Below are 25,766 nucleotides of genomic sequence, written 5' to 3'. Positions count from 1 at the left end.
TCCCTGCAAGCAGGGAAGGAAACCATTTCCTTTTATTTGCTTTTTAACAGGTAGCTTCTAATGAAGCGTAGGGGCCATGGGTCCTGCATAGGGGCTATGGGTCCTGGGGGTCATTTCCAGGGGTCATCCATTGTGGTCCTGCACAGGGACCATGCAATAGGGAGCATCCACTGTGACCTTCGTAGTGGTCATTCAACCTTTCCTTTCGTCATCTATCATTGTAAAACACATCACGTGTTCTTTATCAATCAATTGACCTTTCCCCTTTCTTGACCCTATTTCATCACCTCCTTCGATACTCACTATCTGCCCTTATCCATAGTTAAACAAGCGATAAACTATCTCTTATCAAGGCGCGGTATCGTTTGATGGTCACCACACTAAATCAATACTACTACTGTATGTAGTCATTTTTCCGAGAAGAACATGCAGAATAACATCTAAAATTTATGATAAAACTTTAAGAAATAGTTATTCTTCTTACAGAATCTGATTCAATTATTAAAGAAAAATTTTCTTGAAGAAATCCCTCCCTGGACAGAATTCTTCGTCTCAAAAGATTAGGCAGAACGGGAATTCCCATTCTGCGTAAAGATAAGATCATTTAAAATATTTTCTACAAAGTGCTTTAGGGCCTTTAGGCAGAACGGGAAGACACCATTAAAAATCTTGCTATTTTGGTTTTTAAAAGATGTTGAATGCTTGTTTTTAAGAGCCAATAGAATAAAACAACTTACTTTCGACATTTTCAAGCAAAGCACGAAACGCAAGAATGAATGGAAATCAACCTTTACACGCCTTTGATCGTCAGAACAACGTTTGATCAATCAATTGCCAACGATTTCATCTCGACGTCACACCAAGCATGAGAAAGTCGACGCTAATTGACTCTGGCTGAGAAAGGAAATCCAATTCAATCGTTCGTTGCATCAACGAATTTTAAAGTTTGTAATAAGAAAGAAAAAGAAAAGTTAATTAAAAAGACGATAATATTATACGACCTTAATGCAAAATTGCACCCCCCCAGAGTTTTTGAACATCCCCCTAAGTTCAAAATTCTGGATAAATCACTGCCCATGTGGAAAGTTTTGCGTTAATTACTTTTGGTGGTCACCCATATGAAAATTCTGTCTACGCCTGTGCATATGAAGATAACTTCAGTACTATCATTTGTCAGATTACTTTTATGCTAAATGTAATAATATTGTATATAGTGCTAAATGTATATAATTAGTATAATTGAGCGAATTCATATAAGAGTACTCCGAATCCTGTTATCTGTCGCGTATCTGAGGATGTGAAGTAACCCTACGAGCATAATCCAGTTCAGCCTATTGTCCAGGTCCTCTGAATTAATATCATATCAACTCACAACAAACCTTAAACCACCTACATTCATAATTAATAAAACAATAACTGTGTTTTTTTTATTACAGTCCGCTTAAGAATATTGATAGTCCAGTCAACGAAGGCCAAAGAATGCTGAGTAGAAAATGTAAAACATACAGTTTTGAAATTTTAACACAGTTGTGAGGGTAAGTGCCCTAAACAACATACTAGATATATAAGCTACATCTGCACATGCTCAGAGTGTAAGGAGAACTAAGCAAGATGTGGAATATTACGCGGGAGCGCAGGGGCGGACCAAGGCAAAATTTTCACACGGGCAAAGTGACTTTTTTTGGCCCGCACTACTCCTAGCCTATATTTTATATTCTACCACAGTGATTTTAGTATTTTCCACTCATTTTTCAAAAAGAAAAATTAATACTAAAATACATGGTATATGTATATTTAGTCCTTACAAATATGTACAAATTGTAATTCATAATTTTGCAACCTTTGGCCTCAGGCGTGATAATTAATAGCATAACAAAACTTAAGAAAAACTAACAAGGAACGGACATGAACGTGTCATCCAGACATACAAATCAAACATAGTCCATTCGATAAACATAACAAAGATATATTCATGCACAAAAAAGTTAGGTGCCTTGAACAACAAAGTAAGTTACCGTACTGCGGCCCATTAACCCTGTTAGTATAAAGAAATCGTAGACTCGCAATGAAATAGCTATTGCATCAACATGGTTTATAGTTCATTCTCTTCAGCATGAAACAAGCTTTCGACAGGTTCTATGTATTAAGATCCATAACATACCTGAACAATTGTATATATATATATATATATATATATATATATATATATATATATATATATATACAGAAGGTCGATCCGCGTATATGTGTCCAATTTTACACCCGTACCCCTGACCACAGAAGTGACCGAACCAAGTGGTTAAACGCGTGTGCTATATCTGGAGGTCCATTCTATCGTCTACCAAGCAAAACTGTGTATCGTGTGCATCATGGCTCCAATGGTGAACCGTTTTTGGAAGGGCTACGTAATTGGACTTTTCCACGCCAAATATTCGGATTCTAAAATTCAAAAGTAGTGCAAAGAAAATGATTGTGCATTGGGTTCGACGACTATTAAGAACATAATCAAGCAATATTAAAAAAGAAGACATACCACGTAAGCATTCACCCACTAAGGGGTCGAGGAAGCGAGCGTGTACCACAGTGACTCCACAAGTAGCTCAGAAGTTGCGGCGAATGGCCTTACAAGAAAATCACCCTCCGCAACGTGTGATGGTAGCTCGACTCCACATACCACAGTCAACTGTTAACCGCGCCCTGAGTGGGAAATTAAACCTCTGGAGGGTCTTCAAAAGTCATGGACATTACCTAAGTGCGGACCACGTAAGCATTCACCCACTAAGGGGTCGAGGAAGCGAGCGTGTACCACAGTGACTCCACAAGTAGCTCAGAAGTTGCGGCGAATGGCCTTACAAGAAAATCACCCTCCGCAACGTGTGATGGTAGCTCGACTCCACATACCACAGTCAACTGTTAACCGCGCCCTGAGTGGGAAATTAAACCTCTGGAGGGTCTTCAAAAGTCATGGACATTACCTAAGTACGGCCCATCGCCGTGAGAGAAAGACCAACAGCATTCGCCTTTATGAACGCCATCTATCTGGGGAAAAGTGGAAGTTTGTGGCCACACTAGATGAAGCATGGGTGTATCTATCAGATTGTGGCAAAATTCGCTCGATAACTTACACTTCGCGAGATGCAAAAAGCCGTCCTGCGTTCATCCGTCATTGCAAAGCAACTTTCTCGAAAGGATTTATGGTTGTCGCCGGTTACTCTTATCAGGGCAAGTTAACAATTCGTCAGGTCCCTAAAAACTGTAAAATCAACTCTGCATTCTTTCAGGAACATATACTGACCCCAATTTATACAGAAGATCTGCCTCGTTTGTATAGGCATGCCATAAAGCAAGTGTCTGTGCATAGCGTCTGATAGTGCCTCCTCACATACATCTCGTTCTACCCAGAACTTTCTGAAGCAGATGGAGACAGACACCGGTATTCGTGCTATTCCATTTCATGATATACCAGTGAAATCACCAGATGCCAGTCCCCTGGATTTCTGCGGGTTTGGTCTATTGAAAAGGGCACTTTCTTCTCGTCGTGTCACTACTCTCGGGGGCCTGTGGAAAGCCTGCCGGGAAGAATGGGAGAAGATTCCACTTCCTGTACTTCGTCGTAGTTTTCTACAGTGGAAGTTACGGTGCAAGGTTATTGCCAGAACACATTGCCATCACATTGATGCCAACCGATGGTACTCCCATGGATTTTCATGAGGTTAGTGCTATTTTAAAATTGGACACATATACGCGGATCGACCTTCTGTATAATCCGATAACTTTCATTGCCTAGGAAAAGTTCACAAAGACATGGCCCGCTATAAATAATACCAACTTCCCCTTCAATCTTTCTTCTACATGTCATATCTCTACTTGGCGATTGATCTCCTTCGTGGCTAAGCGGTTAACGTACGCGCCTTTGTCGCGGAGACCCAGGTTCGATTCCCGGCGGGAGCTCAAGTGGTTCGGATTTCACGTTAATCAGTAGGTCCACGTCTCATATAACCTCGCTGCTGAACAGGACGTTAAACTCAAATTCAACTCAACTCCACTGGTCAATACAGCTCCCCTAGTACTGTGAAACTTTCTTCTTTCATTGTGAAATGGAAGAAGATGATGTAATTGACGCTACTTTACAAGAATATAAACCAAAAAAGTCAGCAGAAAGCACGTTATAAAATTTACTTTTGGAAGCTCGTTTTGGCGCCCCAGGCAGTTGCCCGGGTTTGCTGGCCCTTGGTCCGCCTCTGCGGGAGCGATTCGTACAAAAGCGGCCCCCGTCCGCCCATGCCCGCTTTTGCACGAATATATGTATTGCCTTTGCAGATTATTGTATATGTGTGAATTTTCAACGAACTTTAAAAGTTCATTACTGAGCTCCCTCGCTTTCTCTCTCTCTCTCTCTCTCTCTCTCTCTCTCTGTGTGTGTGTGTGTTTGTTATTTGCGAATTTTTCAATTTTGAGCCCTCCATTCGATAAACCATAAAAAACTATCTAAAGAAGTGATGGAGTTTTTCGCGTCGCTCTTACCGTTCCCGAGATATTGGCCAAAAAAGTTCCAATTTCATGAGATTTAAGGATCCATACCTTAGGAACCGTAAGTCATAGAGAGATGATATTGGTTGATTCATCAATATTTACGAGGATGGCAAACATTTGGTACCACCGTACTCAAGGTATGACCAAAAATGCTCCGATTTCGGAAGATATAAGGAGCCATATCTCGGGAACTGTAAGTTATAGAGAGATGATATTATCGTAGTGTTGATAAATACCTGAGAGGATGGTGAACATTTTGGTACCAAATAGTAACCGCTGGCCACTAGTTCTATCTGCATTTTCAGTATATATACGGTGATAAAAAGTGACAGCTCAATATAACTAATTCAATAGATCTCCTAATACGGAGGTTCCAAATATGTATTGAATTTAATCAAATAAACATAATAAACAATTTCATATAAATTTCAAAACGATTATTTCTTTTTAAGTTTGTTCTGGCAATACTATTGGAGCATTTCCAACTGTTTTTTTTTCTTAAGGTTACCTGAACACTTTTAGTTACAATAAGATTTTTTTAAAAAATATGTACCTTTCATCCTCTTCTATCTTCTAAACTATTGACCTTTCGAAAAAAATATAGCAGTATTTTCATAAGAAATTTAATGTAGTTTAATTTTGTACTTCAAATGTTTTTTGTTAAACCCTATAGTTCTTGAGATATTTAATATATTATGATTTACTTCTAGGTTTTAAAGAATTTGGAGCTTAAAAAAATTAAAATTATTTGACGGTACTTTATATAACTAATAATATGATTTTTTAAATTCCATTTCCATTTGCACTAAAAAGTAAGGTTATTGTTTAGTATTGGGAGGCAAAAACTAGCAAAAAGTAGGATGATTTACGGAAGAAATGAGCTGATAGTGATGTTCCAGTAGTCAAGAAAGTATCGAAACTTTTTTTTTTTTTTTTTTTTTTTAGGGCAGTAAGGGATTTATACAAAACGGAAAGGTAAGTAGAAGTGATTTATGTGAGAAAAGAAAGTGAATTGATGGTATCGAAGATAGAAAACAACGTGCCATGGGGGCCTCTAACCCGCCTTCATTCGCTAACGCTCGCTCTGTAATGCTGTCTGAATTTAATTTTGGTAATGTAATTTAACGTATGAAACCATAAAACAACCGCATGGGAATAAAATATCGCAAAAAGTAGGTGCAAAAGCTGGTCCCCAATGCTAAAGAACAGCCAAAATTATCAAAGTACTAATTTACAAATGATGAAAAGGAACCATTTTGTAAAGTAATGTAGAATTATGTAGAAATAGAGATGAAGTATTATTAATAAACCCTGAAACACCATTAGTAATAGACGTCGGTCTGTCTCCTCTCTCTGACTCGAATTTCTGAAGACGTACTCGGACTTTTTTTACATGTGAATTAACGTATGGAATTTCGAGAAATAGGTAGAATGAAAGGTCGTGTATGGCAACGTTACGTGCTAAAATATAAAGATAAGTAAGTATCTTGAAAATTTTGTGAACATAAATCTGTATGCGCAAATGTTGATAAATTGATGAGAAATGTATCTTCCAGCATTTACCCATTTGGTTTATAACATTTATAAATTTAATGTGTTGATAATATCAGTAATAAAGTCAAGTTGAGCAAATCCACTTACATATAAATTTAAACTTATAAATGCTTTAAAAGTATTAATTTTTTCACACATAATTAATTGATAGAACGTATTGTAAATAAATATACATTTATGCGTACTTTCTAAATATAATAAAGTGTTAATAAAGTAACATAGTACCGTTCAAAATATACATTTTAAAGAATACTCTGTGGACAACAGTAATAATATGCTGTGATATAAAAATTAATTCACCTTTGAAATCATAATATAGTAATAGAATGCAATTTTCTTTCTGGTTGAACATAAATTCCCGGATAAATTCCCATTTTGGGAATATTCCCGGGAATATTCCCAGGGAATATTCCCGAAAAATATCTTCCCGGGAATTTACCCATCACTACCCACCACCCTCGGGGACTTTTAGTATGTCGTCTAGGCACAGCTGTGTCAAATTTCAAAACTACACGATTTATTTTATTTTTTCTATTTTTCCCAGCACTGGACTATCAGGTAGCCTATTTTGTCTCACCTTATTTTCAGTTTGAAGAGTATGCTAACTTAAAGTTCATTCTCATTTACAGGAACTTTTGTTCTCTGAGCAACAGAATTGACATGGATTCAGAAACAGAAGAGTTATTAACTAAAACGGGTCCAAGCCTTGCATTCGCTGGGGCTTTCGCTACTTTCGGGAACATACTGGTGAGTAAAGAGATATTTGTATTAACTTCACTGGAAGTTGTGAGATATGGTTTGGATTCATGCATTAATAATCAAATCAAAGATTCAATTGCATATTTAACCTCTGTTTCTATCTTCTCCCCTTTTCTTACCCGATTTTCCTGATGACCTTGTAAGACTGAATTACCATAAGTATAAATTAGAGAAAGTGAGCACTCAGCTAATTTTTGTGTATCACAACTATAAAGTAGTACATTATACAGGGCTGTGCCAAGTTAGATAGCGGAAAATGAAAACATGTGATAATAGTTGAAATTATTTACTCAATTTGTCAATTCATTTTAAAAAAGAAGTACCATCACTTATCATCTTTCATAGACATCTTCTAGTAATAGGTAAGTTATTATTTTTTATTTAGATAATAGACTTCTGTACTACACGTAATATTAAAATTTCTGCGTATGACATAGGGATAGTTTTCACAAACTGCATCTGCGCAGCATATTGGTGTTCCATTTATCTTGGGTCCAATGGTGATACAAAGATGATCTTTTTTTTTTTTTTTTTTTTTGTTTGTCGGATTTCCTAAATTCTGATTAATAAGTGACTCCTTCAAGTTTATGGAAAATATTTGAAACTTCTTTCGCACTCCCTTGGAATGCATATTTAAATTAAAATTATAAAAAAATCTAGTTCTCATCATGTGCTATGCTCAAAAACTCATTTCTAGTGATGCAGCTGTTATTCTTCGCGAACATTTTGTCCTCTTCCCCAATGATAAAAAAGGCTATCGTAGTATGCTCAAAAATTTATTTTAAACTGTTTATTTTATCCCCCCTTTCGCCATTTTATGAATAGACAGCAAGAAATTAAAATTTTATGGAAATTGTCCCCTTACCCTCTTAGAAGCAAAATTTTTCGAAAACGCTGAGACACGTCTCCAGTTATTGTTAGTAAGAAGTTTATATACTAAGTTTCATCTTTTTAATTTGAGGGTTTCCTGAGATACGACAGTATGCAGCAAAACAGACCGTACTGAAATCACATCGTTGACATTTATTTATTCAATTGTTGTACAACATAATGAAGCATAAGAAGTGTTGTTGACAATAAAAGAATTACTAACCCTGCTGAAATTGCAAATAAATTAATAATTATTTTATAACTTCTCCTCAGGTATCTCTTGGTGCTCTATTGCACCAAGCTGGTGCAAGTGGTTCTTCAAATACTCTGTATACCTTCTTATCCAACATGTATTTTTGTTAACCCTGTAACTATTGATGAAATATTAGCTATTATAAGAAAGATGAGAAATAGCAGCTCTATAGGTCTTGATGAAATATCGTCCACTATTATAAAACAATCTGCTTCAATAATTGCTCCCCACCTGACCCATGTAATAAATTTTTCCCTGGAACCAGGCACTTTCCCACTGCGGTTAAAAGTGGCTAAAGTGATTTCCTTGTTAAAAAAAGGCTGTCCTTACAATATTAAGAATTATCACTCTATCTCAGTTTTGTCTGTATTTTCACAAATTTTTGAGATGGTAATGTCTAATAGGATAAGGAATCACTTACATTCCAATAATCTAACATCATTATCACAACATGGGTTGTAACTGGCAAATCTACTCATTCTGCAATTTTCGATTTTCTTAGTACTGTTACGCACGCGATAAATAATAAAAAATGGGCAAGTGGACTCCTTGTTGATGTTACTAAGGCGTTTGACACTGTAAATCATGATCTCTTATTAAAAATTATGTTTTTATGTTATAAGAGGAACCGCCAATAAATGGATCGAGTCTTACTTGAAGGGTAGGAATCAGATAGTTAAAATTACGAACGAAAATGGCAAAATTCATAAGTTCAGTAGTTGTAAAGGTACAATACTAACTGGTGTACCTCAAGGATCAGTTCTTGGTCCATTGCTCTTTTTTATATACATTAATGATTTGACACAAGAAATGTTGCCTAATAAATGTTTTATTTGCTGATGACACCAATGTTATTATTACAGGCTACTCACGACATGATATTGAATGTAATCTAAATACTGCATTTTCACGATTAAGTAACTGGTTAAGTAGCAATAAATTAGTATTAAATAATCATAAAACTTCCTTGCTAAATTTTTATTATCCTCTTCAAAATAAATTTATTCCTTATGTAATGGTAAATAACAAAAAAGTCGATTTTTCTATTTCAACTAAATTTCTTGGTGTCACCATTAGTTCGAAACTAATATTTCTCAACTCAACAAAAAAATAGGTAGTATTTGTTTCGGTCTCCGTAGACTAAGAAGTAATGTCACAACACACACACAGGCTTTAGTTTCAGTGTACTACGTAAAATCCAATTCTTTAATAAGTTACGGTATTATTTTTTGGATTATTCTGCTGAATGTATTAGCACGTTTCGCTTACAAAAGAAAGCACTAAGGGTTGTGTTTGGATTGTCACCAAAATCTTCTTGCAAGGCCATCTTTCGAGGACAAAAAATATTACCATTACCTTGTTTTTTTATTTATATAAAATTATCTTGTTTACCGTAAGTAAATACTTATTTATTGAAAACAGTAAACCTCCATAAATGCAATACTCGATTCGCTAATAATTTGCATGTTATCCCCCAAAATTTCTCGTTTTTTCAAAAAAGCGTATATATTAACTGTACAAAAATTGTCAGTAAGTTATCTGACTTTCTAAAGCAAACCAAATCATATTCTATGTTTAAATCTGATCTTCACAAGTTCTTAGTAGATAAGTGTTACTACTCGGTAAATGAGTTTTTTTGAAGACAATGTATAAATGTCTTGTTAATTATGTTATGAATGTATAACCTTATAAAAGTCATAGTTATGTATGTGTTACTCTATTTGTAAGTTTTTCATAGCATATAGATAATTATTTTGTAATTTTGACAACTGTATGCGTACTTGAGAATACTCTCATTTGTATGCAAAACAGGCAAATAAATAAATAAATAAATAAATAAATAAATAAATAAATAAATAAATAAATAAATAAATAAATGGATGTCAATTAAATGTTACTTAACACATATTGGAAATTTAAGAGGAATCGCGCCTGTACATCATGTGTTTAAAATGTTGACCATTACGTTGCACACATTCTCAATAGCAGTCCTGTAGATCGACGAACATATTAGTGAACACGGGTTGCTGGAACAACAAGACAAATGACTTAATCTTCTCTCTTAGCTTCGGTATAGTGGTAGGGGGTTATCTGTTCAGAAAATTGCTTCCTTCAGCATACTCCAGCATACCAGGTAGGCATATGGAGCCGTGAGATCAGGAGGGTGTGAAGGATATGAAAAATCCGTTTCACGGGAAATCAAGGAATGTCCAAACTTTCGTGAGCAGAAGGACAAGTGATTCACTTCCGATGTGGACAGTAGCTCCATCTTGCTGCATCCATTGTTGTAACAACAGATATTTGGTAGGCAAAACCGCGGAAATCGTGCAAGAATGAGTCAATAATCAACTGTCGATTGATGTAGTGATCAAGGTAACATGACTTTCATTACTGAACCATATTATGCTGATGAAATCTTCATCTTCATATGCCATAGTTAACACTCCAAAACAATACAATAGACTTGCACGCTCATCTCCTGCAGTGAGATGCTGCCGTACACGGTATGAGCTGAAATAGTGCTCGACAATAAACACCTTCTCTTCTGTTGTGAGTAACATTATCTTCGCGCCAACTGCACACTACGCTAGTCCATACACAACTAAGCACACATTAGTGATCATAGCCAATACCCCATTGCACCTGCGCGCAATCCGCACGCGAATTTCAGTACTTTTTGTTTTGGCGCATACTGTATATTTTGGTTGTAAACTTTGAACTCTTCATCGTATTATACACACTTAAATCAAAGTGACACAAAGAGTTCGAGGATATTTAAAAAAAAAAAAAAAATCATTTCAAACGATTCAGTCGTTTTCGCATCAACGTGATCTCAAAGAGATAACTTTCACTTTTATTTATATAAATTTCAGAATAAGTTTCATGCAGAAATAAAGAGTAAAAAGTAACTAGATATTTTGTTTTTTAAAAAATACAGATTTTCTTTGTATTGTGAATGAAATAAAATATCGACTGACAACACTTTTAAGAGAGGAGAACTTTCCCATATGTATCTAACTTTTTTAGTCATGTATTTAGACGCAGAAAACTAACCAAATCACTTGGTTATATCCTTTCTCGCTGTGACTTTTTACTTTTCTTTAATACAGGATAACCCAGTACTTCTTCAATCTTTAGGATCAGAAGCAACAGATCTTACTTTGACATGGAAAGATGTTAACGTTTGGGTTAACAAAAGAACTCCCAAACATTTTTGGAGCATGCGACATTATGAAGAAATGCAAATACTTAAGAAAGGTTAGCTTTCCTTCATTTTCATTTTATAATGTACAGAGTGCTCGTGAAAGAAGAGTCGGGTTTCGTGGAGGTGCTATATTGGAGAGATGGCACTAAGATGGATGAAGGATACGCCATTTTGTTTGGCAATTCAAATAGCTTACTCAATGCAAAACCAAATGGACAAGTCTAATAAACAGAAAGTGCAATTTTAATAACTTTATGTTTATTACAAAATAAATACAAATATTATTTAAAAAGTAGTTCACAACGAACCAAGACAACATGATAAGTCACCAATTACCGTTGAGTTAATTTTTCTAGTAGCTGCCTTAACCGAGATTTTTGGATAATTTACATTCTGATTACACTGTAATTTCTATGGATGACAACACTTAAAATTCTTCCGATTCATAGTTTCGGGTGTAGAATAATCTATTATTGTGGTAAGTTACTTTCATTATCTCCTTTCACTGACGAAAAGCGGCAAAAGAGAAATGGTTAGCTTTTGTATCATGTTTAGTAGTCTGCCCCCTTAAGTTAAAACTGTGACGTAGATTTCAAAGATTATCACGATAAGTTAATCACTTCAGCGGTTACTTGTTATGGTCTGGGACAAATATGTTCTTATAGTCAATAAGGGATCTTTAAATAATAAATAACTATTAGAAATACTACTTCTGTAAACATTTTTTTATTCTTCTGCATAGTGTTAGCAATTATGTTGTTGTATGCCAATAGTAATGTTTCCTATATGCTTCATAAATCAAGAACTAGCTGATAAAAATTATACAAAACCAGGGGCTGATTACAAACTATTATAGAGCAATTTATATTTGAGCGGCTCGGAGAAGAGAATGGTAAGCTCTCCACTTCCCGTGAAATTGAGTTGTAGGTGGAATGGGTTTAGATGAGACCACATAACAGTATTCCGAAATGCACCAAATGTAGATGGCAGGGAAACTTTTCTTCCTTTTTCTGTTAGCACGAAAGTTAGAAATATGACTTACCATTATCTTTCCTCAAGTCACTCATTTACATTAATTTATAATGAAGCTCATTTATGTTTTTTTTTTTTTTTTAAATCTTAAACCCTCATAGATGGAAATTGAAACATTTTAAATTATTCAGTGCAATTTTAGGACGGTTCCAAATAAATAGGACAAGCACAAAATCAGTCCTTGATTTCGAAAGGATACAACTTTAAAAATGAAGTGCATGCCAAAAAAAAAACCATGCACTCCAGACAAAGTTACGAGGTGTGTTCAAAAAGTATCGAACCTTATTTTTTCCCGCGTAAACCAATGAAGCGCGGGAGACTTTCTTCTGTGTAGATGTAGAGGGGACACTCATTCGCACCCGCAGAAAGCGTCAGTCGCTGGCAGTCGGCCAACGAATGAACACGTGTGGAGAGCGGTCGTCGGATTTAAGTTTTTTTTTTTTTGGTAAAATAACAGAAAACCTTGAGGAGCGATATTGCATCATATTTTGCCAAAAACTTGGCGATACCCGAGCGGAAACCACTCAATCGAATCGGTACATTCAATTTTGAACGAGAATATAGGCATGAGGAGAGTGTCCGCAGAAATTTGATTCAAACACAACATTCCTGTGTCGTCAGGCTCTCCCTACTCACCCGGCATGGCTCCATGTGACTTTTGGTTATTTCGCAAGCTGAAAATGCCTCTAAAAGCGACCCAATTTGAGTCAATAGAAGACATCATGTGGAGTAAGACGACACGGTTGCTCACTATTTCAAAAACTGCGTTCCAGAAGTGTTTCCAACAATGGTGGAAGCACTGGGAGAATTGTGTGCATTTCCAAGAAGACTACTTTGAAGGGGATTAGTGTTTCCGATTTCCAAATCAATAAATGTATTTTTGTCAATCAAAGGTTCTATACTTTTTGAACACACATTGTAATAGCTAAATCCTCTTAAAAGAGATTAATGTTCCAATAATATAAAATCTCATACGAAATTATAATGTTCGTACCAATGCCTGTCATGGTTGAATTAATCCTAGAAGCGACAGTCCTATTAGCGACAGGAACTGTTATCTGTCCTATGAGCGACCGATTCATTTGCAAAGAGATGATAGAAGATGATATGATTCCCTCTCGTAAATTATGTGTGCCTGTGGCGATATTAGCGTCCGAACAACCTTGCTATAAAATATGTACGATCCAGTGACACTGCTCGTCAAATATATTTTCCTCTACTGTGAGTGCAAATAAAATATCTTGAGTTAAATTTGTCATAAAATATATCAAATAACTTGACGACACAACAAGGATATTCCCATGAAAAGTATTTTCCTAAGTAATTAATTATTGAAAATCCAATTGTAATATTCCCTTTCTTAAAAGGTTTTGTTTTCTGTACTTAATTTAATTCAAATCTAATTACTCACTAAGAAAAGCAATTTACTTTTATTTGGAAAACTTAAACGCGTAACAGTTTTGCCATCTATCTACTTTTTAGACTTCCTAAGACTATAAATAAAATGAGAAAAACATTTTAATAACACAGCTTTTGAGATCCCTTACATCTGATTGGCTATTCCCAACAAATCTCACCAATTACAATGCAGTACACTCTAAACAATTCAAAAGATAAACAAACTCTTTAAATTATCTTCCCCTCTATAATAAGTTACCAAAACGTAAACTAATTGCTTAATTCGCCTCCCCCTTTGTTTTGACTTATACATAAAAGCTTGTGGTATAGAATTTGATATAATCCCTTATAGCTTTATGAACGGCTGGAAGAAATGAGACCTCTAGGAAAGTAATTTTTTCATAGTACATTTCGTTAGGTTCTAAATCAGACTAGCATAAAACAAGTTAAAGAAAAGGGAACCTTATCTTCTTCCATTATTTTAGTATGAACGAATCAGTGACTTATAGAGTAGTTAAAATATCCAATCGGTCGCTCATAGGACAGTGTTCCTGTTGCAAGTAGGACGACACCATTATGGGTAGCCGTTGTGAAATTTTAAGTTCACGTTGAATTATAATCAATGATATTAGATACTTTCACTTATAAAGAAATAGATATATTCAATTTTTTATTTCTTAAAAAATGCCAAAGTCCCATCTAGAAAACCACATATGAGCAAAATGTGACATTACTAATAAGAATTATATAATGTAACCTGTAAATAAATAAATATACTTTTCATAAATGAACGCTTTGAGATCTATAAATAAATTCATGGTTTCGAAATATTTGTAGAAATTGAGGAGTGTATTTCCAAAATATGTCCGATTTTGAACTGAATATGGAAGAGTATACTATGGAACCACTTGCGTTAAATATTGTGATTACTTTTTGTCAAAACACATTATTTTCTCTGGTAAATTCTGTTTGAAATATCACTTGCAATAGTATTTCAATGTAAAAAGTTAGAGTTCTAGAGAGCTAGAGTTCTAGTAAAGCCCTTTCTGAAGAATTCTATCAAACGGATTTAGCATGTTTTGGAATTACACTCCTCAATTATAATAATACATTTTTAAAGACAAGTATAATGTTGTTTATTTCAGTATGTGGCGTGGCGAAATCAGGTTCCCTTTTGGCTGTCATGGGTGCAAGGTAACTGCTCAAGATTTTCTTTTCCAAGTTAAAAAAGAGACCTATATTTTGGTTTGATTTGATTTTCTTTGGTAATTTATATTTTTGAAAACATTTTCCTATAAAATGAAAAGTTATGGGAATCGTTGACTTAAATTTTATAAAATAAATAATACAGTATGGCATTTTTATGCAAAAAGAACGCACAAAGCACCATAGCCTATTTAATATATGAGAATTTCTGCTATGCAATGACTCATTGGTTGATCTGAGTTTGCACCGAGGCACTACAAAACATGACTTCTGCTTGAAGTGGAATCTCACCCACTTGAGGTTTTATTTGAGGCCGTACTTCGCTGGGGATCGAACCCGGGATCACTCACATTGCTAGACATCAATATATTGTGAAACTGAATAGTTAGACGTGATGTGCATCGCGTGTTTTAATGTTTCTGTTATGTGGAAAATAGAAGCAATACATCCACATTATTACTTTCATGATTATTTTGTTTATTATGAGTATTTTCTATTCAGTTATGTTCAGTGGCGCATTTAGGGGGACTTCCGGGCTTAAGCCCCCCCCGAAATCTTACTATAGTAAAGAATATGAAATCTTGCAGAATTTTCACATTTTCAGGCAAAGCCCCCCCCCGAAAGTTAGCAAAGCCCCCCTTAAACAAAATCGTAAATAGACCACTGGCTATGTATATGTAAGTTTTATAACTGTTTATCACTTAACTTTTTAAAAAGTCTCATATATCTCAAACATGCGAAGAAGATATAAACAAGAGCATATCGATCTTCCTCAACCATTTCGTGACCTTCAGTGACTTGTCAAGAAATAAAATATAAAAATGTAAAATCCATATATATAAAGGCATTTTCTTATGTACGAAAACTTAATACGTAGAAATCTGTTGCTCCCTTTACTGAAGTGATAGTTATGAATGTTAACCATGAGACAATGTAAAATATTGTTGCCAGGTTAAATAAAAATATATATGTTATTTTTGACAGATCTCAACACTTACGTATTTGAGGAGGGCTGATTCCAGAACCAATTTTTGATGATGCTACTTCTTTTTTTTTTTCTTTCTTTTTTTCATGAATAGGTACTGTGATCTCACTGGCATGCTAACTGGAATCAGGCTTGTAGCCAAGGGGTGGGTCCGGGGGTCCGGCCTCCCCCCCGTTCGAGACCAGAATTGAAAAATATTAAGGAAGGATAAAGCAAAAAGAAACAAGAAAAAGAATAACCATTATTAAAAATAAAAAGCCACAGCAAACATTTGGTTACTCTTTCTTATGAGGAGCTTTGTGTGGAGGAAACGGGAGAGGGGAGGTTCAAGTGAAAAATGGATATTATTGTAACGCAGCATTCCGAATTGCATCTAGTTCCATGCTAATCCTATGGACTACAAATGACGATCGATAAACCGGTTCAATCAGATAGACTCTCAGGTAGAACTTAAGAAATGCACCCAATCACCAATAATATGAGCCTGGCAACATAGATTTTACTTATACTTGTTAAAGAAATTTTCAATTTTGCTGCAACACTAATCCATTTTATAGGATGTGTTTACTGCCGAAAGAGATTTCGTAGCTATCTTTGACGGCATTAAACGAAGATAAGAAAAGGAAGGAGAAAGAAGACAAAAAGAACTGAGTTCCAATGACCTCGGAAGACTATATCTTTTTCAATACTTTTTAAATATTCTTTTACTCGAGATTGCTTCATAGTTTGTTATTAAAATATCTACTAACATATCCTCATTTTATTGTCCTAACAAACTAATATGGGTATGTTGCCAGTAAAATAGTAGTTTTATGGATCGAGCATCTGGTGTGTAACAACAGTATTGCATGTCATGTCTCCCCCCATTACGAAATCCTGGTAAACGAACCAACGTATATTGCCAGTAAAATAGAATCATTGATCCCCTGGTATGATAACCACAGTATTTCGTCACGACCCCTTCCCCCTATTACGAAATCCTGGCTATGTGCCTGCTGTAATGAACCTAAAGCAAACAGCATTTGGGAACAGGAGAACGGGGATGGAGAGGTAAGCTTTCACACGTACATATGTACAATAGAATTACAGTAAAATTTATGTAAACCGAAACTTGAACAAAGAAATGAAATGAAATGAAATATTTCAGATTAGCGTCCCACGATTATGCCCTTTAGGTTAAAGGAGATGATGGGGTTAAGGCAAGATTTAGTGGGATGAGAATGTGGGACGAAACGGGAATACCTCGAGAAAATCCATAGACTCGTTGTTGTCCACCACAAACTTACTTGGCCGGAGATCGAGTCACGGACCTCATGCACCAGAGGTGAGCGCTCTATTACCGAGCTCCCCTAGCTTGAACAAAGAGGAAATGTGTCTGTAATGAAAAGGTTTGAAACTCTCCTGTTCTGTTATTTACTTTTTTTTTTTTTTTTAAAGGACAAGTGTGGTGAATTGATGCGGTCTGCAGCGATATTTCCTCTTTATTCAGTTTCCGGTTTAGATTAGTTTTGCTATAATTATTTCTTACATACCTGCTGTGAAAGTACCCCTTTCCACCCGTTCCCTTCTTCGAAATTTTGTTTGCTTTATGTTCGTGGCAGTCAACACGCCAGTGAAGTTACATTTATTCATGCCTTAAAAGAAGTTAGCACAAAACACTGGTTATGGCAGTCAACACCCGTGGCAATTAGCACCACAGCTATTTAAATGTATCGTGAAGAATGTATTACAGTATAATAACTTAATATCACTTTTACTATTTCAAATATTTCAGTGGATCAGGGAAAACAACTCTTCTAGCCACCATTAGCAAAAGATTAAAAGGTGGGTGAATAATTCTAATACTATTATTTTAAACCTTAGTCTTTTCTAGATATCAGATTAATGTCAATATAAATTTATTTATTTATTATGAATGGTACTTCATTTATGAAATATCGGAATTAGTATAGCATCATAGGCACAAGGAAAGAAACTTAGATGTTGAAATTTTCCACTTTCGTATGGTTGTAAAACATCTACATGGGTATTTATGAATCACTATACTATATCACATATATAAAAAAAGAAACTGGATAAAAATAATAATAATGTTTTCATAATGAAATTATTTAATATTCTGAATAAAAGAAATAATTACATATAAGTGAATACTCAAATAAAATACAGAAGAAACCTTTAAATACTGCAAGAATGTGAGATGCTAATTGGATATTCAAATTGTCATACTTTACCCATACATTGCAATTAATTATACTTGTTCTTTTTTTTTCTTTAATTGTAATTAATGTTCTGGTGATCGTTTCCCAGAAGCTTCTCCATTATTATTCAAAGCTTTGGTTGTCGAGTGATCGAATGAGTCGAATGATGGAAGCCCAATGATCCGAATGATGTTTTGGTTTAAAATCTTGTTTGTATCATATATATATATATATATATATATATATATATATATATATATATAGATATATATATATATATATATATATATATATATATATATATATAAACAGTAGTACGAAATGGATCGATCTGGGCCAGACCTGGAACAGCGTTTAACAACTCACAAGCCACTGGGAAAATGACCACCGTGCACCGTGAGCCCACGGTCTTTTACGACCTCCATTTTAGGGGTGAACTCGTTCCCTTTTATGAGCACTTTTAAGGGGGTGTATTCGTTCTCTTTTATGACCTCCATTTTAGGGGGTGAACTCATTCCCTTTTATGAGCATATTTTCCAACCCCTATGAACAAACAGCAGAACATCAGACTACGTAACATAACGAACATACAGAAGAGCAAATTGAACTCGTTCCCTTTTTCAACCCCTATTTTAACATAGCAGAAATTACATAGCACAGCTAATAAAAGAACATGGTTTATTTCAGAAATTACACTGAGACTACGTAACACACAACATCCTCCATTTTAAGGGGGTGTACTCGTTTTCAACCCCTACGAACACATAACACTACGTAACACACAGCAGAACAGATAACAGATAAGAATATGAAACATAGAAGGGGTGTGTACCCTTATTTTAACATAGCAGAAAGTACACTGAGACTATGAACAGATAATACTTAAGAATACGTAACATAGCAAGGGTGTATTCATTCCAACCCCTATGTATGTTAATTACGAACAGATAGAAGAGCACATAAAACTACAACCTCCATTTTAAGGGGTGTATTCATTCTCCAACCCTTACGAACACATAGCAGAAATTACGAACACACAGAAGATCAGATAATACATAAGACTACGTAACATTTCAAGGGTGAACTCGTTCCCTTTTTCAACCCCTATTTTAACATAGCAGAGAATAGGGGTGTATTCGTTTTGGATTCCACCCTTATTTGAACATAGCAGAGAGTAGAAGTGTACTCGTTTCCAACCCAACATTATTTTCTTTTACGGGGGTAGCAACACCCCCAACCCTCCTCCTTTCTCATCCAGGGCTTGGGACCGGCAATGGCGGAGTTTAAAAAAATAACATCATCATACTCTCATAAATGAATAAAGCATAATATCATTAGCATCAATAGTAGTGAGTGAGAATTTGTTTAAAAAATCCTGCATCGAATAACCAGATGCACGACATGCTAAATATAGGAAACAGTAATGTCCACAAAAATGAGATAAATCACCTTGAATACGTCTATTATTCCATGTATAATAGACAGTTTCGTTTTAAAAACCTTATATGATGTTGTATATAGGGAGGTATACCATAGCTATCGAAATACTCTCCCACACACATATTAGATATATAAACAGCAACCCAATGTTCACCAGGCTTATCACTAGAATCAGTGTTTATAATTATGGCGGCTGGAAATGTATGAATAAACAAAGGTAACTCATCAGCAGCATATACACCAATAAAATGATCTTTAGGCAAATTTTGTTGTAATGCTTCATAAAGCTCAATTGTATTTAACATTTTCTTTAATTAATATATATTTTTCTCTGGAAATCAATTTCTAATTCTGAAGAGAATTCACCATAAATAATTGTTGTTACAGGAGATGGCAGTGCTTCTTTAAAATGAACCTCTAAACGTACACTTCCTTGCCGTTGCGGACTAGTATGAAATGCAGCACTTGCGCTTGAATCAGGAGTTAAATCAAACACCAGTAGAGTATAACCATTAGGATATTCAGCGAGTGAAATATTATTACCTTGATTAGAATAATAAATACCTGAACCTGTAAATAACGTAGAATATGCTTGTACATATAGCTTATTATCAAAATCTGGCTGTAAAGGTTTGAAGGGCATTGGATTTCCATCAACATACAATGTAAAAAATGACATACTAAAATGTTGAAAATTGAATGGATTTGTTTGATAAGTACCATTGAAAGCAGTATTAGTAACAAAACCAATAATAATACGTTTAGGCACTATGCCTGAAAACAGATCTGGAAGTGTACTATCCATAATTCCTTGTGGCAGAGTTTCTGTCTTCACTTGCACTTTTGTTATAGGATATTTTATTCTAAATTTAGGATTTTGTAATACTTTATTTTGTGCTATTTTAACTGCTGGTGATACATCAACCTTTTTCACAAGCAATGTTGCATCTGTAATTACAACTTTTCCATCAGCATCTGCGTCACCCATTAGACAAAATGTAGGTTTAGCTGGAATTAGTTTAATACGCAATTGTACACCATTCAGTAAAAATTTCTCCTGATTGAAAATATCAGCATGAATATAACCCAATAATTCAAATGACTGACTTAAAGCAGTGAGAAGAAAACGTTGTTTAAATCCTACATTAGCATCGGCCACACTGTCCATATGCCCTGCAGTATCTTTAAACCACATTGATGTTTGAAGATGCGTTGTTTTAGCTTCAGTATTATAATTTAGTAGTTTTTCAATATACGATCGATATGGATATGTATGTGAAGAGTAGGAAATAATTTGATTATTTAAATATAATTGCACTTCACTGAACATTGCATTGAGAAAATCATTTACAGGGCCGGTTTTCTTATCGGCAGAAGTTAAATTAGAACCATCTGATTGAGTAATTTTACCTTTAACATATAACATTGTGTGCGGTAAGTCAATATAGTCATCCCCATGACCGGGGACTACAAATTCTATTGGTGCATTATCAGCTATTGAAGCCACAGGTTTATATGGAACTATTTTATTACCTATAATACTGGTTTGAGTGGGTAAACCAGCAAATAAATCTAATTCTGATTTCATACACTCACACTGCATTTTTCTCTTACTATTAATATTCACACATGGTAAAATTTATAATACCATATTACGTCTACGAAAATGTAATTTTACACATACACTGCCATATTGGAAAGGAAGTGGATTACCTGTACTATCTCTTAAATCAATAATAATTTGATCAAATTGTTTACGTTGCACAGTGAGATAATGAGGATTATCAAAAATATGTACATTATTAATACCATGCTCTGTAATATTTGTATTTATAATACGTAACAACGGAGCTACGGTGTCACCCACCATTTGTGGTTCTACAATATCACTGTAAATATACATAAGTGTAGGTAGCGCTTTTTGTAAATCAGGTGGATAACGAGCATGATGAACAACTGCAATATCTTCTTGTTGAATATGATCAAAGCCTAGTATTCTGGCTAGTTCAGGAGATAGGCGTACTTCTATATGCTTCTCTTGATCTTTTATTACTCTATTAACCTCAATTCGTTTCACTGATGCTTTGACTTTTAATTGTAAATTTAATATATCACTTTTATGATTAATTTGAGATAGAATATCATCAACATGATAATAGTGGCCTGGTAAGATTTGAGTTATTTTCCAGTTTTTTGTATTCATGAGACGATAATAAATATTATTTGTATATTTGGAAACATTCTGAAATGAACTTGTATAATGCACTTCAACAACAGCTGTTTCCCACACTCCCTTCTCCAGTACAATAGGTTGATATAATTTAGTAGTATAACAAGCAAGAGTATTTTGAGGAAAATATTCCATAGAACTATTGCTAGGAAGTGTGAGATAAAAACTATCACTTTGCTCCATAATTAATCAATCAAAAATATCTTTGGATCTTTTTATCCGTTTCACACCAGCACCACTAAAATGAACTTTCTTTTTCTTCTTCTTCCAGATCCTTCCAACACTTGATTTAATTTATTTTGAGCTTTATTTTTTAAATTTGTTTTAGCTTCTTGCCATCGATCATGCAAAGACTCTTCAATAGGTCTATTATTATCTAGTACATCTCCTGCTACATTAATTCCTGTACGTATCAATTCTTTACCAACAGTTTTTGCACCTTGTTTTAATAAAGGAAATACAGTACGAAATAAACCTCCTAGAAAACTACCAATGCCATAACCTTCTTGATATGCTGTACCTCTATACACGTTATAATTACCTCCTGCTTGATATATGTAATCATTAAGGTAGGGCTCATTCATCTTTCTTTCTATATACTTAAAAATATCAATAGATTACAATAGAATATTATTATTATTGCTTATAAGTACACCATTTGCGTTTACGGGGTGGAGGACCATCCTCTTCGTCTTCTTCGTCTTCTGTTAGTTTTCTAATATAATCTATTCGTTGAGGATTACCAATGTACTCTAAGGGTATATTGGCTTTTGCTAATAATGTAGCAAAAGGTTTCCAGCCGGCAACTGAAATATTTTTCTTACGACATCTAACAAAATCGGATATCAAATCCACTATATTTGCACCTGGAATTAATTTATTATTAATATTCACATTTCCATTATCGTCCCATTGAATATTTGGATTTTGTTTCAATTTACGTAATAAAGGTCTTGCTTTACGTTTACAAATTTCAGGGAGAGTAGATATTATTTCATCATCATCCTCCTCCTCCTCCTCCTCGTCCTCTTGTTCTTCCTCCGTAGTAGTTGTTGCTGTTGTAACTGCTGCCGGTTTTTGAATTATATTTAAATATTTTTGTAAGACTTCTCTATATCTTATCCATTTTTCTTCTACATTTAAACTTTTATTATTTAAAATTTCTTTCATTTCATCATCAAGATTAGATATCGTTTGATAATGATGTAATTTTTCTGGTGAGATTAAAATAAGTTTTTGTGCGTTTTGCATAATTATTTAATTAAACTAGATAGTATACCTCCAATAATAGGTGCAAGCAAAGCAGTAAGAAAACCACCTTTTTTATAATTATTCGTTTTTTCTTTTGTTTTAATGACGGACCTTTTTTCACCAAATATCTCAGTTCCTTTTTATATTTTTTTAGCTTATTTATCTCTGTTTTATTTAATGGAACATTTCCCTGTAATACGTTATAGGAACATTCACAAATAGAGCGAATTAAATCAGGATCTGCATTTTGTAAAATTGCCTTACGTGCTTTCGGTTTTGACTTTGCTAAAAGTTTAAACATATGTGCATTTTCCTTACTAATCATTTTTTTACGGCTATTAAAGCACAAATAGTTGTTAGAATATAAACCATATTACAATTATTATTTTTTTACAGGTACATAAACATAATTAAAAGAATCTGTTGGAAAGATATTTGTTCGAACTCGCTGCTCATCAGGAGTATTTTGTTTTAAATCAAAGAGTAAATAACCATGTGCAATTCGAGTTGCATCTTGATATGCTTCTTGAATAAATTTTGTATTACCTGGATACAATTGTCGTGCGAGATAATTAATTTGAGCTTGGTCTCTAGGATTTTTAAAACAAACAATATAATGACAATTTAACGAAATATCCCGCATTCCTTTTTGTTGATGAAAAATATTCTGTGTGATAAATATTACACTTACATTTCTATGATGGCTACCCTTAGTAAATATATCTACAATCCGATGGTCACACTCACGCATTAAATCATCTATAATGACAAGATGTGGACCCTCATGTGCTTGAAATTCATTATTTTGAGGTAAACCTTCTTTAAACGTACAGTTTGAAAGAGTATCATACAACGGTTGCCATTCACCATAACTCCATACAATATTTTTAAATAACTTACTATAATGGTCAAGAAATGTTTTAACAAAATATGATTTTCCACAACCTGTAGGACCTGCTACCATACATGTAAAAGGAATTTTCCATTCCATCTCTATTGCTAGAATTTAAAATATTTGTGACGATATGCTTCACCTATAAATTCTTGACTTCTCTTTTTTTTAAAATATAGTATGTTTTAAATCGATCCAAGAATTTTCACTTTTTGGCAGACCTAACCATTTCACATAGGCCTTATTATTTTTCTTTCGCAAAACTTTTTCAATTAAATATGTGTTTGGAAATTTCGTTAATTGTAATTCATGTCCGTAAAATCTTCCTTCAATAGGTTTATTATTTGAGTCTACTAAGTGATATGTTGGAGGATTAGTGAAGAAAACTTTAGCAATTCGAAAAATTTCTGTACTCCAATTGCGTGTAAAACCTCTATCAAAACCAGGACGCTTAAGTTTACTAATTCTTACATATTCACCTATCTTAAATTTACTTTTTCTTTTTATCACAGAAAACTTTTTGCAATAGATGTTTGTCAATAGATGTTTTTCATTTTCTTTTTTAATAGCGTCGATAGGTTTCATTTTAATAGTGGAATGAATAGTATTATTATAATTATGTAGTAATTCCGGTAGAATGCCAATCCATTTATAATTTCCCTGCAGTGTAAATTTTTTCCACATTAAATTACGTAATGATCTATTAAATCTTTCAATAATACTTGCTTTCACATCACTGTACGTGGAATAATGTTTAATGTTATTTTGGTTCATCGCCTTCTGAAACTCTGAGTTATAAAATTCTCGACCCCTGTCAGTTTGTAAAAATTTAGGGCTTTTGTTTGCTTTTCTCAGTACTGTTATAAATGCTTGTGTAATTTCTTTCCCAGTTTTATTTTTCACACGAATAGCCCAAGCATATTTAGAGAATGTATCTATCACAGTTAATAAATATTTGAAATTTCGATTAATTTTTGCTAGACCTTTCAATTTTCCACTATTCATTTCAACTAAATCAGCTTGCCATAAATCATGAATCCCTTTCGTTATAACGGGTATTCGAGGATAGTTTCGTCTTGCACTTTTATGTAATTCTGCAACTATTTGTTCTCGAACTGATTGTGACATATTTTTTTAAATACTAATATATCCAAAAAAAATTATATCGTATTTACAATATACAAATCGTACATTTTACATCTTTACTATAATACCCCCAAGGAACAGTGTGTATATTACAATTTAAAATTTTTCTTTTGTCATCATACGGATCTAATGCTAATTTTCTTACCTGATTTGTTGTTAAATTATGGTATTTACTTTTAATTTCAAATTGTGTTTTATAGATCGTTTCGTTTTTAAATATACATGATTTATAATCGTCAAACGTAATTTGTTCTTTAACTACATTTTTCTTAATCCCTTTACATTTTTTCAATTCTTTATTTTCACCAGTTTTTATTGCATAATTTTTTGCTCGTAACCCAACATATTCAATCATAGGAACTCCACCTAATTCGTCTTTCATTTTACCCAAAACGTGTTTATTTTTTGTGCTATATAAAGAATTATTTTCAGGATAATTTGAGGTGTCAAAATACTCAATCATATCTTTTATATCGTTATAAATATTGTTAGTTTTAATTTGGTAAATGAAAGAGTCAGTATCCATATATGCAATTCTAATTTTATCTCCATATCGCGGTTTCATTATATTATAATGGAAGTTATATATAGCTAATTTTGATAATTCTAAAACTGTCGCTCCTACGTAAATTGGTTTATTAAGGGTTACCGATTTTTTTACCATATGAAACAATGCCAAATTATCAGCCAATTTTACCCAATTTTCAAACTGATTTTGCGCTACTAATTTTTTACACTTTTTTTCATTGTTAATTAATTTTATATCAATTCGTTTTCGTACATTCTCCATTGTCTTTCCGTATACAGAATT

At 33.9% G+C, this 25,766-nt stretch overlaps 1 protein-coding gene across 1 annotated transcript in view; it reads left to right on the top strand.

Moving 5' to 3' along the window:
* Nucleotides 1-25,766, top strand: part of LOC145671341 (protein scarlet-like) — a 138,011-nt gene that overhangs the window by 29,249 nt on the left and 82,996 nt on the right. Inside the window, exons 2-5 of the mRNA XM_081740363.1 lie at nt 6,717-6,834; nt 11,080-11,227; nt 14,750-14,798; nt 17,570-17,619. Of these exons, the coding sequence (XP_081596489.1) occupies nt 6,748-6,834; nt 11,080-11,227; nt 14,750-14,798; nt 17,570-17,619 (334 nt within the window). The 5' untranslated portion in view covers nt 6,717-6,747. The remainder of the gene's footprint in view (nt 1-6,716; nt 6,835-11,079; nt 11,228-14,749; nt 14,799-17,569; nt 17,620-25,766) is intronic.

This window comes from Thermobia domestica, chromosome 15, assembly GCF_964235325.1.
Source record: "Thermobia domestica chromosome 15, izTheDome1.hap1.1, whole genome shotgun sequence".
Classification (NCBI taxonomy): domain Eukaryota; kingdom Metazoa; phylum Arthropoda; class Insecta; order Zygentoma; family Lepismatidae; genus Thermobia; species Thermobia domestica.
Note: the sequence above shows the minus strand (reverse complement) of the source record. Positions and strands in the feature narration are given on the sequence as shown.